Source organism: Cyclopterus lumpus, chromosome 24, assembly GCF_009769545.1.
Source record: "Cyclopterus lumpus isolate fCycLum1 chromosome 24, fCycLum1.pri, whole genome shotgun sequence".
Classification (NCBI taxonomy): Eukaryota; Metazoa; Chordata; class Actinopteri; order Perciformes; family Cyclopteridae; genus Cyclopterus; species Cyclopterus lumpus.
Window position 1 is genome coordinate 21,223,565 of NC_046989.1, and position 14,038 is coordinate 21,237,602.

The 14,038-nt window shown below is 45.0% G+C and overlaps 1 protein-coding gene across 4 annotated transcripts in view; it reads left to right on the forward strand.

The window, feature by feature from the left end:
• The first annotated feature begins 7,221 nt into the window (after positions 1-7,221).
• cd2ap (CD2-associated protein) overlaps positions 7,222-14,038 on the forward strand; it is a 57,017-nt gene continuing 50,200 nt past the window's right edge. For 2 of the 4 annotated variants that reach the window (XM_034526956.1, XM_034526960.1), the window contains exon 1: positions 7,222-7,704. In XM_034526956.1, the coding sequence (XP_034382847.1) occupies positions 7,701-7,704 (4 nt within the window). In that variant the 5' untranslated portion in view covers positions 7,222-7,700. Of the gene's footprint in view, positions 7,705-11,562; positions 13,619-14,038 lie in introns of those variants that run through there. The other 2 variants (XM_034526957.1, XM_034526958.1) reach the window with 2 other exon arrangements.

Here is a 14,038-nt window from a genome sequence, read left to right on the forward strand (position 1 = left end):
CTCTGTCTCTCTCTCTCTCTGTCTATGTCTCTCCCTCTCCCTCTCTCTCTCTCTCTCTCTCTCTGTCTATGTCTCTCCCTCTCCCTCCCTCTCTCTCTCTCTCTCTCTCTCTCTCTGTCTATGTCTCTCCCTCTCTCTCTCTCTCTCTCTCTCTCTCTCTCTGTCTATGTCTCTCCCTCTCCCTCTCTCTCCCTCCCTCTCCCTCTCTCTCTCTGTCTGTCTCTCTCTCTCTGTGTCTCTCTCTCTGTCTATGTCTCTCTCTCTCTCTCTCTCTCTGTCTATGTCTCTCCCTCTCCCTCCCTCTCCCTCTCTCTCTGTCTCTCTCTCTCTCTGTCTCTCTCTCCGTTGCTGCGGAGCGCCACACAGCAGTGACGTCAGCACAGAGGGGTGGGCGTTAGCGACGCGCCCCTGCCAATCGCAGCTTTGCCAGAGTCGTGCGCGTGTGTGGTTGAACCCTCGTCTGTATCGGGAGACGGTGGGGGCGGGGCGGGGCGGGGGGCGGGGCGTTGTGCTTACAGGTGAACCAGGGTTCCGCCCCAGGACAGCATGTCCTTAGCGTGCTGTGAGACACAACAGTATGATTTATTTTTCAAGATATTTATTTCACTTTTTATTTAAAAACAAACAAAAATATACTTTTAAATACTCATCATTGCAGTTCTTTCAGTCTGTTATCAACACATAAACAGCAACAGACTCAAACTATGACTCTAGTACACATTAGTAACGTAGGCATGAGAGTGAGAGTGTCTTTTCAAAATAAAGTTCCTTCTCCACAGGAATTTTAACAAAACCACTTGGTTAGGTTGAGGAGAAGAGCGTGGCTTACGTTAACGTGACTGGCGACTCGCTGGCGTCACATGATTGAACACATGGGGACAAAACGTCACCATTAGTTTTAGTAGTTTTAGTGCTCTCCAGGAAGAAAGTCGAACGAGGGTCAAGAAAAGTCACCCGACAATGGTGCCCTGAAAGAAAGTCGAGCAGAGGGGCCAACGAGTCACTGACTAACGAGTCAAGTGAAGGAGTCACATGACTAGCACCGCTGATGTGTTAATGTGAAGTGGAGCGGTGGTTCAAACCCCGGCTTGGGCAAGACGCTTAACCCCAAAGTGACTTGTGTGAATGGTGAGCTGGAGTCCTGATGGGCAGGTACCTAGCATGGCAGCCCTCTGTTTACCATTTCAATGGCAGGTTGACATATTATCATCTCGTAAAGTAGATTTAGTAGATTTAGTAGATTTAGTAGCCCAAACGCTTGGCCCGCAATCTTCAAGCTACAAGCTACTTCCAGGAACTTTAATTTGTGTTGGTGGAGCTGTGGTGTTTCCTCACACCAGACTCCCTTTACTACAGTAGGGTCTGACAGTCTGCCCCGTGCCCCCCTTCCCTCCAGCAGGGCCCATCGATACGGCTGGGTCTCCAGGAGGAGGGGGGGACACTTCTGCCTAGAGCTGAGCTCTCCTCCTCCCCCCGGGCTCCCAAATGCAGGTTGAAGGCTGCAGCGAAGCCTCAAGGAGTTCCCTGTGACCCTGCATGCCCTTCGTTTGATCGACCCGGAGCATCAAGAGTAAATACATAGAAATAGTCACTCTTCTCATTGATGGTGATTCATAACCAGTTCATAGCTCCACTTCAGTGTTCTCGACGGGACTCTTCTTTGGTCACGACATCAGGCCTCACACTGTCCCGTATGTACGTACACACACACACGTACAGACAGACACACACACACACACGCACACACAGACACACACACACACGTACAGACACGCACACACACACGCACAGACAAAAACAAACACGTACAGACAGACACAAACACACACAGACACACACACGCACAGACAGACACACACACACGTACAGACAGACACGCACACACAGACACACACGCACAGACAGACACACACACACACACAGACAGACAGACAAACAGATACACACACGCACACAGACACACAGACAGACAGACACACACACACGCACACAGACACACACACAAAGACACACACACAGACAGAGACACACACACAGAAAGAGACACACACACACAAACAGACATACACATACACACACACACACACACACACACACACACATGCACACACACACACACACATGCACACACACACACACATGCACACACACACACACATGCACACACACACACACATGCACACACATGCACACATACACACGGACAGAGACACACACACAAAGACACACACACACGGACAGAGACACACACACAAAGACACACGCACACACACACGGACAGAGACACACACACAAAGACACACACACACACACACGGACAGAGACACACACACAAAGACATACACACACACACACGGACAGAGACACACACACAAAGACACACACACACACGGACAGAGACACACACACACACACACACACACACACACACACACACACGGACAGAGACACACACACACACACACACACACGGACAGAGAACCGTCTCCTACCAGCACTCTAACAGCCCTGGAGAACATTTAATTGAGAACAGTCCCTGATGTAAGACCTCAAAAAACAAAGCACATGGTACAAATAATAGCAATTATTTATAATTTAGCAAGTTGTGGGGCGGCTGTAGCTCATGGGGATGAGGTGGTTGTCCCGTAACCAGAAGGTTCCCGGTTCGATCCCCGCTCCCCCCATTAGTTGCATGTCGAAGTGTCCTTGAGCAAGACACTGAACCCCCAGTTGCTCCCTGGGTGCTTTCACAGCAGCCCACTGCTCCTTAATGATGGGTTAAATGCAGAGGACAAATTTCATATATATGTAAAAATGTAATATGACAATAAATACGGTTTATGTCTAAATATATATACAACTCCACATATATACACATGTACCCAGTAAATAATATTAATAAGAGGGAGAAAGTGTGCATATATAACTATGCACAAGTCATCTCAGAAGTACAATGTATCACAGGTCCACCTGTATGAACGGGTCCATTTTGCAGTAATTATTTCCATTGTTCACACCACAGGTTCTATATTACTGCTGGCATAGCCCTAGAAATTAAACTAGGTCCTCTCAGCATTTATTTTTTTGTTTTTCTACAGGTGAGTTTTATTTTATTTTTTACAGGATAAACACGGTTCATTACAACTTCTTGTATTATTTGGCAACGTCGGTAAAAGAAGTCGGGCGAGGGGTGAGGACTCGTAACCCAGGTTACTTGAATTCATATTTATTGTTTATTTAGAAGAAAAAGCAAGAAACTTCCCCAGTTGATTACTTGCAACAACAATAACAATTGAACAAGTGAAAACTCAGCGTCATTGTTTGGTCTCCTTGTGTGGGGACAACGGAGGACATCTTTGTTTAGATCCACAATTACAGCAATACAAGTTTTATTTTGTTACCTATTATTTTACTTCTATAACACGTCTTCTTTTAGACTAGTGGAAAGACAACTTTTATTTGACTACTTTGTCTATTTGAGTCTGGAGATTTCTCCTAAATTCACCCAAAGTGACCTTCAGATCAGCCTCATGTGCACATTGTGTCGCATGTAGGTAATCATGGTGATATCTATCAGTTATTTATGTTCTATTAGTTTGTGGACACTGTTCCCATAGTGTCTTTATACTATAGCGTTCTTTCACAAAACATATCTCCGCTTCACTCACCCAACTTCCCACTTTGATTCCATCTATATTCTGAAGGTATGTTCATATACCATTTATAGCCTGATATATGGACGTTTTTATACTATAAACATGATGAAAATTATGGCTCTTGACCATATTTTTTGATTCATGGAGTGATACAAAGAGATATCCAAAATGCCCTCTGTAAAGAAAGGAGAACTTTGCCCCTGCTTCATCCAATGCTGTGCCGTCTGTCCCTCTGCTGGGCACAGTGGACCCTTGAGGATGTACACTAGGCCATCAGGAGAGGCCCAGGCCTTCAGGCACAATCAGAGTTGTTGAATGGATCAAGTTACTTTGACGATGCTGCCACCCCCTGGTGGTTCATGGGAGGCCTCGTCACATTGCATCAAAGAACACTTCATTGCTGCAGCCCAACCACTTTCAACTAATCACATGGCCTCTAATTGAAAAGAAAAAAGGAGTCACGAAAATCAAGTTGGGACTTTGCACATAATGAGGTCTCCAAAAGTCTGTCCAGCTCATCTGTTCAGAAAGCATCTCAGCTGTGCACGAGGCCGCTCAACACAGAGTGAACTGAGCTCTGTGACCACGGCTGCAGCTGAATGGTTCAGATGGTCCAGTGTCTCTGGAACTGCTGTAACAATGTAGGTTCACCATTGTTTTATCTTCTATGAGTTTAAATATTCAAACAAAAGCCAGCTTATTCATTTAGAATGGTTTATTTGGATGTATATACAGCATGTACAAATAAAAACAAGCTTAAATATGAAACTAATTGATCTATCTATCTATCTTCTATCTATCCTCTATCCCTCCATCCATCCATCGACATCCTCTGTCCTGGGACCTCACATCGGAACAGGAAAACACAAAAAAACTATCCATCCATCCCTCCCTCCATCTATCCATCCCTCCATCCAGTCATCCCTCCATACATCCCTCCATCCAGTCATCCCTCCATACATCCCTCCATCTATCCATCTCTCCCTCCATTCATCCCTCCCTCCATCTATCCCTCCATCTTTTTATATGAACTGTATACACTTACAGTTTCATTTTTCAGTTGTACCCACAAGGTGGCTCTTGACTGCAGGTCTGGGGGATTTACAGTCGATATGTTTAGCTGCAGCATGAATACCAAAACATAACTGTGTTGTCATTCATAGCAGTGCCTGCTCCTTCCATTTCCATGTGATTGTGTTTGTGCAGTCAACTTGTTTGTCACTTGAGATACCGACATTGTCAACTTGTGATATTAACAGCATAAAAACAGCTGAGCTAGTTACGCAATACTACAGCTGATATGTCTGTGGAGATCATTTGTTACTCACTACGGAGAACATATGAATTATTACTCTGCTACTCAGACCCAAATAAACACTCAGTATATTGTGTTGGGTCCGCAGTCATTTGGAAATTATAATTGGAAGAGAACTGGTTGCGGGGCTGCACGGTGGTGTAGTGGCTAGCACTGTCGCCTCACAGCAAGAGGGCCGCGGGTTCAATTCCCGGTCGGAGCGGTCCTTCTGTGTGGAGTTTGCATGTTCTCCCCGTGGCAGCGTGGGTTCTCTCCGGGCTCTCCGGCTTCCTCCCACAGTCCAAAGACATGCTGCAGGTTAATTGATCTCTAAATGTCCCATAGGTGTGAATGTGAGAGTGAATGGTTGTATGTCCCTACATGTGCCCTCGATGGACTGGCGGCCTGTCCAGGGTGTCCCCTGCCTTCGCCCTATGTCAGCTGGGATAGGCTCCAGTGCCCCCGCGACCCTAATGAGGATAAGCGGTATTGAAAATGGATGGAGAACTGGTTGCAATTCTCTCTTTTTCCCTATAATTCAACTACAGAGAGCTTTTTTGGAGACTTCAAGACAATGAGCAGGGAATTGCAGAGCAAAAACTAAACGCTTTACCAAATATTAAAGTTTGCTGCAATAGAGCTTTTTCATAAGAGGGCATTCCTATTTTCTGTACAATCAGCACTAGACTACAAAGTTGTCATTGGACATGTTTTCCAACGTGTCACGGTCTCCTCACAGATGTTGAATTTCCCGTTGAAGTGACATGCTGTGGGTCAGCTTCACCATCAGTAACTGGGATGAATCAAACAGAAGCATTGTATTTGCCTTGTTCTGAAGGCTTCATGCTCCTACTGAGGACATGCAGACGTGTGGACAGCCAATGGGCACTAACGGATATCCCACATGTAAATGAGGACTTGTGGTTCCCATAAACCACTTGGACTTCCACTGCATGGCATTCACACTGGCCAACAATGTGTGTGTGTGTGTTTGTGTGTTACACACACATTTGCTTGGAAGTTGTGTCTTACGCTGCCCTGTGAAAGCCTGCTTAAACTTTGCTTAAATGGATCCTGACAGGATGAATTTGCCCTCAACTACTTCCTTTTTTCACAGTTCATTCTCTGGTGTTGGAGAGAGATAAGCTGGGTAACTGGGAGTGTGTATGTGTGTGCGTGTGTGAGCCATGTGGCAATCCAGGGATTTACACATGGCTGTGCCAGGTCGACAGCCCCCCCACCATGGTATACCAAGCCACTGAGATATTGATTCTCACCCAGACCAACACACACACCTGCATTATCTTTTGATTATTGTTGGTTATTGGGCTTTTATATATTACTATAGGATTCCACTTCTAGCATAAAGGCCTGTTGTATTACAACTATGCTATACTATATATAACTGCATTGTATAAGTCATATATTATTCTGGATAACGTGCTTTCAAACGCCCTGGCATGACAATTCAATAATATAATCTAAAGGCCATTACACACATGGGTTTTGTTCCACCTGTTTCTGTCTCAAATACTAGCAGCATAATCTTTTTTTGCGGTCTATTTTTTTGAAGGCAGGATGCCATATCTGCCCGCTCTGTTTGTTACATCTTAATATTATACTTACAGGGTCACATTTTACGTTTCATTTGCATCGTAATCTAAAAATAAAAAAAGTGTATCTTTGTGTCTGTTTTAATTGACAGATTAACACTGAGCATTGTGATATGTGAGTACTTTAGAAGTATTGAATTAAAGTGAAAAGCAGCAGATAAAGAAATATTGTATATATGTGCATGTCAGTTAATTAGGAGTGCTGTGTGTAGAAAGAAAACTTTTTTTCTATGGCCCAAGGTTTTCTCGCAGAGTAACTGGATGGAAAACTATACATTTATACTATTAATACATATTTTTCGGTTTCTCGCCCACAATCAAAAAGGTTTGGGTGTGACTATGTTTTTTTAATTTCTTTAATCACTTTTTTAAATTAGCATTTATTTGATAATAGTTGTACACGTGTCTTCTTGCTTAGTTTGGGAGATGTAAACCGGAAACAGAATACCAGGATTACATGGCACGTGGCTTGTGGTACTCCAAAAATAAATAAATACAAACTTTGGAAAAACTTCCAAGTCCCCTTCCAGAAAATCCTGACCCGTAACGTGCTTTACGGCGGAGCTTTAACCCCATAAACTCTTAAAAACCCTAAAGACGTGTGGTCCAGTAAACAACAACAACAACAACAACAACAACCCACAAATGTCACAACCGCTGGCAGGAGGGAGTTTCTCTCACGCGCGCGCACACGCGAACAGTTGTTACTGTACTTGCTGAGTGGGCCAATCATTCAAGGAGGGGGGGACTACAGCCACATTCCTTAAACATTCCTCTCGCGTGGACCGTCCGAGCCGGAAACATCGCGGAGTTTCCTGCTGTTTAGTATTTTGGTGGCCGCAACCCGCCGAGACGAGTCCAAGAAAGGTGGAGACTCTTCGGTTAACTTCCTGCACGGTAATCTTGAAGCGCCGACAAGAGCAAGAGAGCTGGGGGACGCTGTTGCCACTGCCGCCGGGCAAGGACGAATGGATATACGGCTCGGTGTATTTCTTTTCCGGCTCTTGTAAATCGGCTAAAAGACCCCCGCTCCGTGGTCGACTCCCTCTACCTGGCTAGTAGCAATCTAGCGCCGTAGCTGCTGCTGGATAAGAGACCCCCCCAACGCTTGGCAGCGAGGCGGTGCGAAGGACGGGAATGGGTGAGTGTTTTCCTTCCCCGTGATGTGGCGCCGCGCGCCGTGTTAATACGTCCCCCCGCCGGAGCCGGAGCCGGGCACACGGCGGAGGGCGTCGAACCGAACGCAGGTGACATTAAGCCGCGCTGTCGGCCGGCAGGGGAGTTCAAAGTTAGCAAAGCCAGTGAGCTAGCTGCTTAGCCTAGCCAGCTAGCCGCCCGCTTCACTGGGGCAGCGCCGCCTCCATCCTCGGATCCGGCCGCGCGCGCCGAGCCGCGTCAAAGCTGGCGTTGACATGGGGCCGGAGAACGTGCGCGAGCTGTGCGCGCTCGTCTGGCTGGTTCACAGTTCGGACTCCTCGCGGTTCAGACGACAGAAGTCCCGCATGCCATTTAAAGGCGTCGAGGAGGCTTCTGCTCATCCGTTAGCTTCCCCTTGACGCCACGACGTGAGGTCCCTGTTCCTGTGTGGGGACCGCCATTCTCTCCATGACAGTGGCAGACTTCCTGGTAGTTCCCACTCCTCAAATGCACGAGTGTGTGTGTTGTTCCCATTTAAAACGGGACATGGGGTCCGTTTTTTTGGTGTGGACCCAGGACCCCCACCCCTCTTCCTTTTAAACTTTACAATTGGGTGTTAAGAGTTTTTCCTCAATGATTTTTTTCCTCTTTTTTTTTTTTAAACAGTAAAACAGTCGTACCGTTCTCTAATCTGTAAGCTCAAACAGTGTTCATCACAACTCTTTTGCATGTATACAACAGAATAAAGTTACATTTATTTGGTATAGGCCAAAATTACAAATTTGCCTCGGAGGGCTTTACAATCCGTACACATACGACATCCTCTGTACCTGGACTTCATCGGATCAGGTTCAGGAAAAACCCCACAACACTCTAACGGGAAGGGGGGAAGGAAAGGAAAGGAAGGAAAGACACCTTAGAGAGCAACAGGGGAGCCTCTATCAGGATGGACAGAAGCACAATAGATGTCATGTGACCAGTATGAACAGCATTACAGAGTTACAACACATTCAGAGGGTCAAAGTAGTAACTCATCCAAACATTTCCATTCATGCTTCAAAACCTATTGGTCAATGGCACCAGCGTTCTTCTTTGTGAGCCATACTGGTCAATTTGTTTGGAATTATTATTATTACTGTTGTTTCTTTCTTTTTTTTAACCATAGCTGTCAACCCGGGGAATGTTTTCCTATATACACATCTTTACATATCTTTTTTTCTACTCCATTTGTTGACTTACTTACTATGCTTATCCAAGCATGTCTGGCTGAGATTGGGATTTCAAGTACCTACCTACAGTACATATTTTTGTGTGGTGATGTGTTGGATCTAATGACAAATTCCCCTGTGATCTACGCGGAGAGGTTGGAAGAAGATGTACGTTTCTTAAATGTTGTTCCAACGTTAAAAATCTGTGGAGCTACCGTTAGCACCTCAATGCTGTACTATGTATACTGAAAAAAATGCACATGTTGCTTTCGCTTTTAATGATTGTAACTGTGAGCACAGACCTCCCTGGTTTTACAGGAAGAGTTTGTTCCTTAGTTTCACTGTCTTCCATCTAGATCTCCAGGTGATGTTTACACTGTGATCTGGACCTTTGCTTCTTTCTTTTTTTCCCTGATTCCATTTCTGAATCATTTTTTTGTGTGTGTGTGTGTGTGTGTGTGTGTGTGTGTGTGTGTGTGTGTGTGTGTGTGTGTGTGTGTGTGTGTGTGTGTGTGTGTGTGTGTGTGTGTGTGTGTGTGTGTGTGTGTGTGTGTGTGTGTGTGTGTGTGTGTGTGTGTGTGTGTGTGTGTGTGTGTGTGTGTGTGTGTGTGTGTGTGTGTGTGTGTGTGTGTGTGTGTGTGTGTGTGTGTGTGTGTGTGTGTGTGTGTGTGTGTGTGTGTGTGTGTGTGTGTGTGTGTGTGTGTGTGTGTGTGTGTGTGTGTGTGTGTGTGTGTGTGTGTGTGTGTGTGTGTGTGTGTGTGTGTGTGTGTGTGTGTGTGTGTGTGTGTGTGTGTGTGTGTGTGTGTGTGTGTGTGTGTGTGTGTGTGTGTGTGTGTGTGTGTGTGTGTGTGTGTGTGTGTGTGTGTGTGTGTGTGTGTGTGTGTGTGTGTGTGTGGTGTGTGTGGTGTGTGTGTGAAATCATTTTACCCCCCAAAAAGCAAAATACAGTGTGGTCTGCGGGGCAGGAAAGGGTGAATTGTACTGCCTCCTTTTTACACTTGTGTCAAAACATGTACAATTTGCTTGAGAAATTCAAATCTCCTATAAAGGACAAACTAATTGTTCAGAGAAAAAGAAAGGGAAACAAAAAAACTATTCTCATGGTGATGGATTAATGACTTGTTAGTCTGATTATGTAATCGGGGCATTTCACTGCCAAACTTGAAAACTTTAAACAAACCAAAGCTGGTCGCTATCTTTTAATGCTGGTCGTTGTGATGCTCATGCTGACTGAATGTAGAGGAATAATCTGATATGTGAACAGCCAACGTTTGCACTGTATTCTGAAACCCGCCTACTGCGTCTCTCTGGATGTGCCGTCTGTGGTTCATGAGGTTGTGAGCGGTAGGACTCACTTTGCTATGTTGCAAAACAGGTTATAAGTTCAGCCTTCAGACGTGGGGCTTTCAACATTGTCACTGCTTAATGAACTCTGTTACTCACACTAAATACCACGCTCAGGATGTAGGAGACATGTGAAACTAACATGAGAGAATAACAAAAGACACTGCAGGAGAAAAGCTGACAGAGAACGTGAGCCTATTAATAAACCTGATCTCTCTCTCTTGGATTCATTAGAATATTTAATCGCTACATATATGAATCCAGCAAAACGGGCTTCTTCCCTCATGTCCATTAATGGAACACTACGTTCACATGTAGTGCACATTATACTTGTCTTTGGTATGCCTTCCCTCAGGCGGTTCATCTCTCAGGATATCTCAGATGTGTGTGTGTGTGTGTGTGTGTGTGTGTTGATGTACACCTCAGAGTTAATCACAATTATCTGGTGATGTGGTTTCTCAAGATGGCATTGCCCTGGCATCCATCACCACCGTAAAGAATCTCTAGTTATCTTTGACCGAGACTTGTCCTTTAACTCCCACGTTAAGCAAATCTTAGAAAATGGACAGCATTTTTTCATCTACGTAACATTTAAAAAATCAGGCAAATCTTGTCCCTCAAAAGATGCAGAAAAGCTGGTTCACAAAAACTAAGAAAAGAGATCACATGACTCCTGTATTAGCTGCTCTGCACTGGCTCCCTGTAAAATCAAGAATCACATTTAAAATTCTTCTCCTCACCCACAAAGCCTTGACTGGTGATGCACCATCATATCTTAAGGAGCTTGTAGTACCATATTGCCCCACTAGAGAGCTGCTCACTAAATGCGGGGCTACTTGTGGTTCCTAGAGTCCTAAAAAGTAGGATGGGAGTAAGAGCCTTCAGTTATCAAGCTCCTCTTTTATGGAACCAGCTTCCACTTTCAGTCCGGGAGGCAGACACAGTCACCTCATTCAAGAATAGACTTAAGACTTTCCTGTTTGATAGTGCTTATAGTTAGGGCTGAATCAGGTTTGCCCTGGTCCAGCCCCTTGATATGCTGCTATAGGCTTATAGGCTGCTGGGGGATGTTTTAGGATACACTGAGCACCTATCTCCTCTTCTCTCTCTCCTTATGGATGAATTTACATCTCTCCATTGCACCTTATTAACTCTGCTTCCTCCCCGGAGACTTTGTGACAGATTGTAAAGCCCTCTGAGGCAAATTTGTGATATTGGGCTATACACAAAATACTGAATTGAATTGAATTTTCATTGAAATAACAATCTCTGCTTTTTCAAATAATAAAAGAAAGAAAATTGCAATCACTTTCAAGTAAACCAGATTGCTCCATCAGACAAAAACAAATAAAATGTGCAATCACTTTGTTAGAACGATCAAAATAAAGTTCTATCTATGCAAAAAAAACAACTAATATTTGGCAAAGATAATTGCTTATAACCTTGCACCGAATATCTTTTCAAGATAACAAAGTGCAACCTGTAAAAAACTAAACAAAAGAAGTTAAAATATCTTGCAATAAAGAGTTTCACACTGCATATTTCTTCAAAACGACAATAACGTGCAACTTGTGCAAAACAAAATGTGTGCAAATATGTGTAAGCCATCACGTTTCATCAGTATTAGTGGCTGCAATGAGCCTGCTTTCTACTACGGCCAATCTCAATTCATGCTCAATGTTGAGCAAGCATAACATTTACACCAAAGTACGGGCATTCGCCATGTGTTTATGGCGAATGCTTTTGGTGTGCGTATGCGAATGGTGTGGCGCAAATCGCGCAACGTTAGAAATGTGCTTGCCGGTGTGTTGCGAAAGCCAATCAGTGTTGAGATGCTCCGCCAGTCATCATTGACGTCCTGCTGTTGTTGAGTCAAACTGGCTACTGGTCAGCCTCAAGTAGCGCGGAAAGCACCCGTCATCCAGACGCAGTTCCTGGAGAAGTCGGTGGAATCCACCAAGCTGTGTGCGGCCACGGATAATATTATGACCCAAGTCACGAGGGCATCTGATGGTCAGACGTTTGTGGGCCTTCCACAACATGTACACAGCAGAAATGGTGGTTATTTCTTATATGGCAGGTGGTGTGTCTATCGCGAATAACCACAAATAGTCCGGCGAGTAAACTCACACGAGTAAAGCGAAGTGAAAATTCGCAACGTGAACACACCTTTTAGTTTCGTGACCATCTGATCTTTGTACTTTTATAATATGTGAAGTTCTCAATAAAGTGCTAGAAATAAAAAAAATCTGCATTTCTCCCTGCAGCCTTGTAATAGATGGACACGCCCCACAGTTTGAGAAATACTGCATTAATTAAGTCCACTGACCTAAGGCGCCTTATCTCAAACGGACACAATGCTTATGAGAACAGACATTTGAACAAGCGATAGACGGTGATAGTCCTGCTCACACCGTGACCGTCTGATCTGTGTAGTAATACCGCTGTGATATACAGCGATGTCCACACCTCTGATTCACGGACACGCTCTGGACAGGCTGTTTGCCTTTTTAGTTCGCTCAGTGATTGTGTAGATTGTGAAACGGGGAGGCTTTTAACAGCTGTGTGTGTGTGTGTGTGTGTGTGTGTGTGTGTGTGTGTGTGACGTGTCAGGGCGTTGCTAGTAAAACGCAGCGCTCTGTGGTGGGTAAAACGCAGGTGAACGGGAGGGTGGTCCTTTCATCTAGAGTGGGCGGCTCGCTTGGTTTCCTCTCGGTGACAGAGGGAAGGAATGCGTTTATGTGTTTCCTCCTGGCTGATTGCGTGAGCGAGTGACTGACCTGAGAGGGAAAGCACAGAGAGCGTACAGATTTTTCCTGCGCGGCCTCAAGTATTTCCCCTCTTTCCCTCCCGCCCCCCGTTACATCCTCCTGTCTGTCACTGCCTTCACATATTGTACAAACTCCTTACCTGGAAGCGTTGTGAGAGGAAAGGGAAAACGATAATGGGGAAGCTCCTTTCCTTCTCCGGCACACATACGTGACGGGAAGCCGCACTTGAGAGCAGAAATAACGCCTTGAAATCTTGGAACTATGTGTGATCAAGACGGAAATTCTCATCCGTCAGTTTAACCCTTTTTAGCCCTTTGCGTGTGTTCAGTTAAACCAAACCAAACTGTGGGCGGGGACAGAAAGAGATCTGATAAGAAGAACGCGGCTCAAAACAAGAGTGGGCATGACAGAGGTATGCCGATGAGAAAAGGGAAGACAAGAGCGGCGTGCAGGCATTAGCATTAGATTATTGACTGGATGCATTAATCCCATTTGAGGACAGTGGTGTGCTGCAAGAATGAGTCCTGAAACCTGGAACGGAGTCAGCATTTTAGCCCTCCCGGTTCCGTCATCTCGAATGGGTGCCTGAAACAAGGTTGGTGGTTAGCACAAGCTTAACATGTTTTAATGTTTTGTTCTCTGGCATAAAATATGCCAGTAAATACCCCTCTTGTGAATTTTGCCCTATTTTTAGTCTTTTCTAGATGGCAGATTACCTGTTTGTCAGAATTCATCTTGATACAAATTTTGAATTGTAGTTTTAGTTGCTTCCTAAAAATTGCAATTTGTCTCAAGTCACATTTTACTCAGTTTGTTTAGTTTTTAACCCTCACCTATAGGTCGTGACCAAAAGAACGAGGTCTTGGATACAAGCGGCCAAAATGGGTTTCCTCTATAGGGGGGCCGGGCTCAGTCTAGAGATAGGGTAAGGAGATGAGTGTCCTCTATAGGGGGGCCGGGCTCAGTCTAGAGATAGGGTAAGGAGATGAGTGTCCTCTATAGGGGGGCCGGGCTC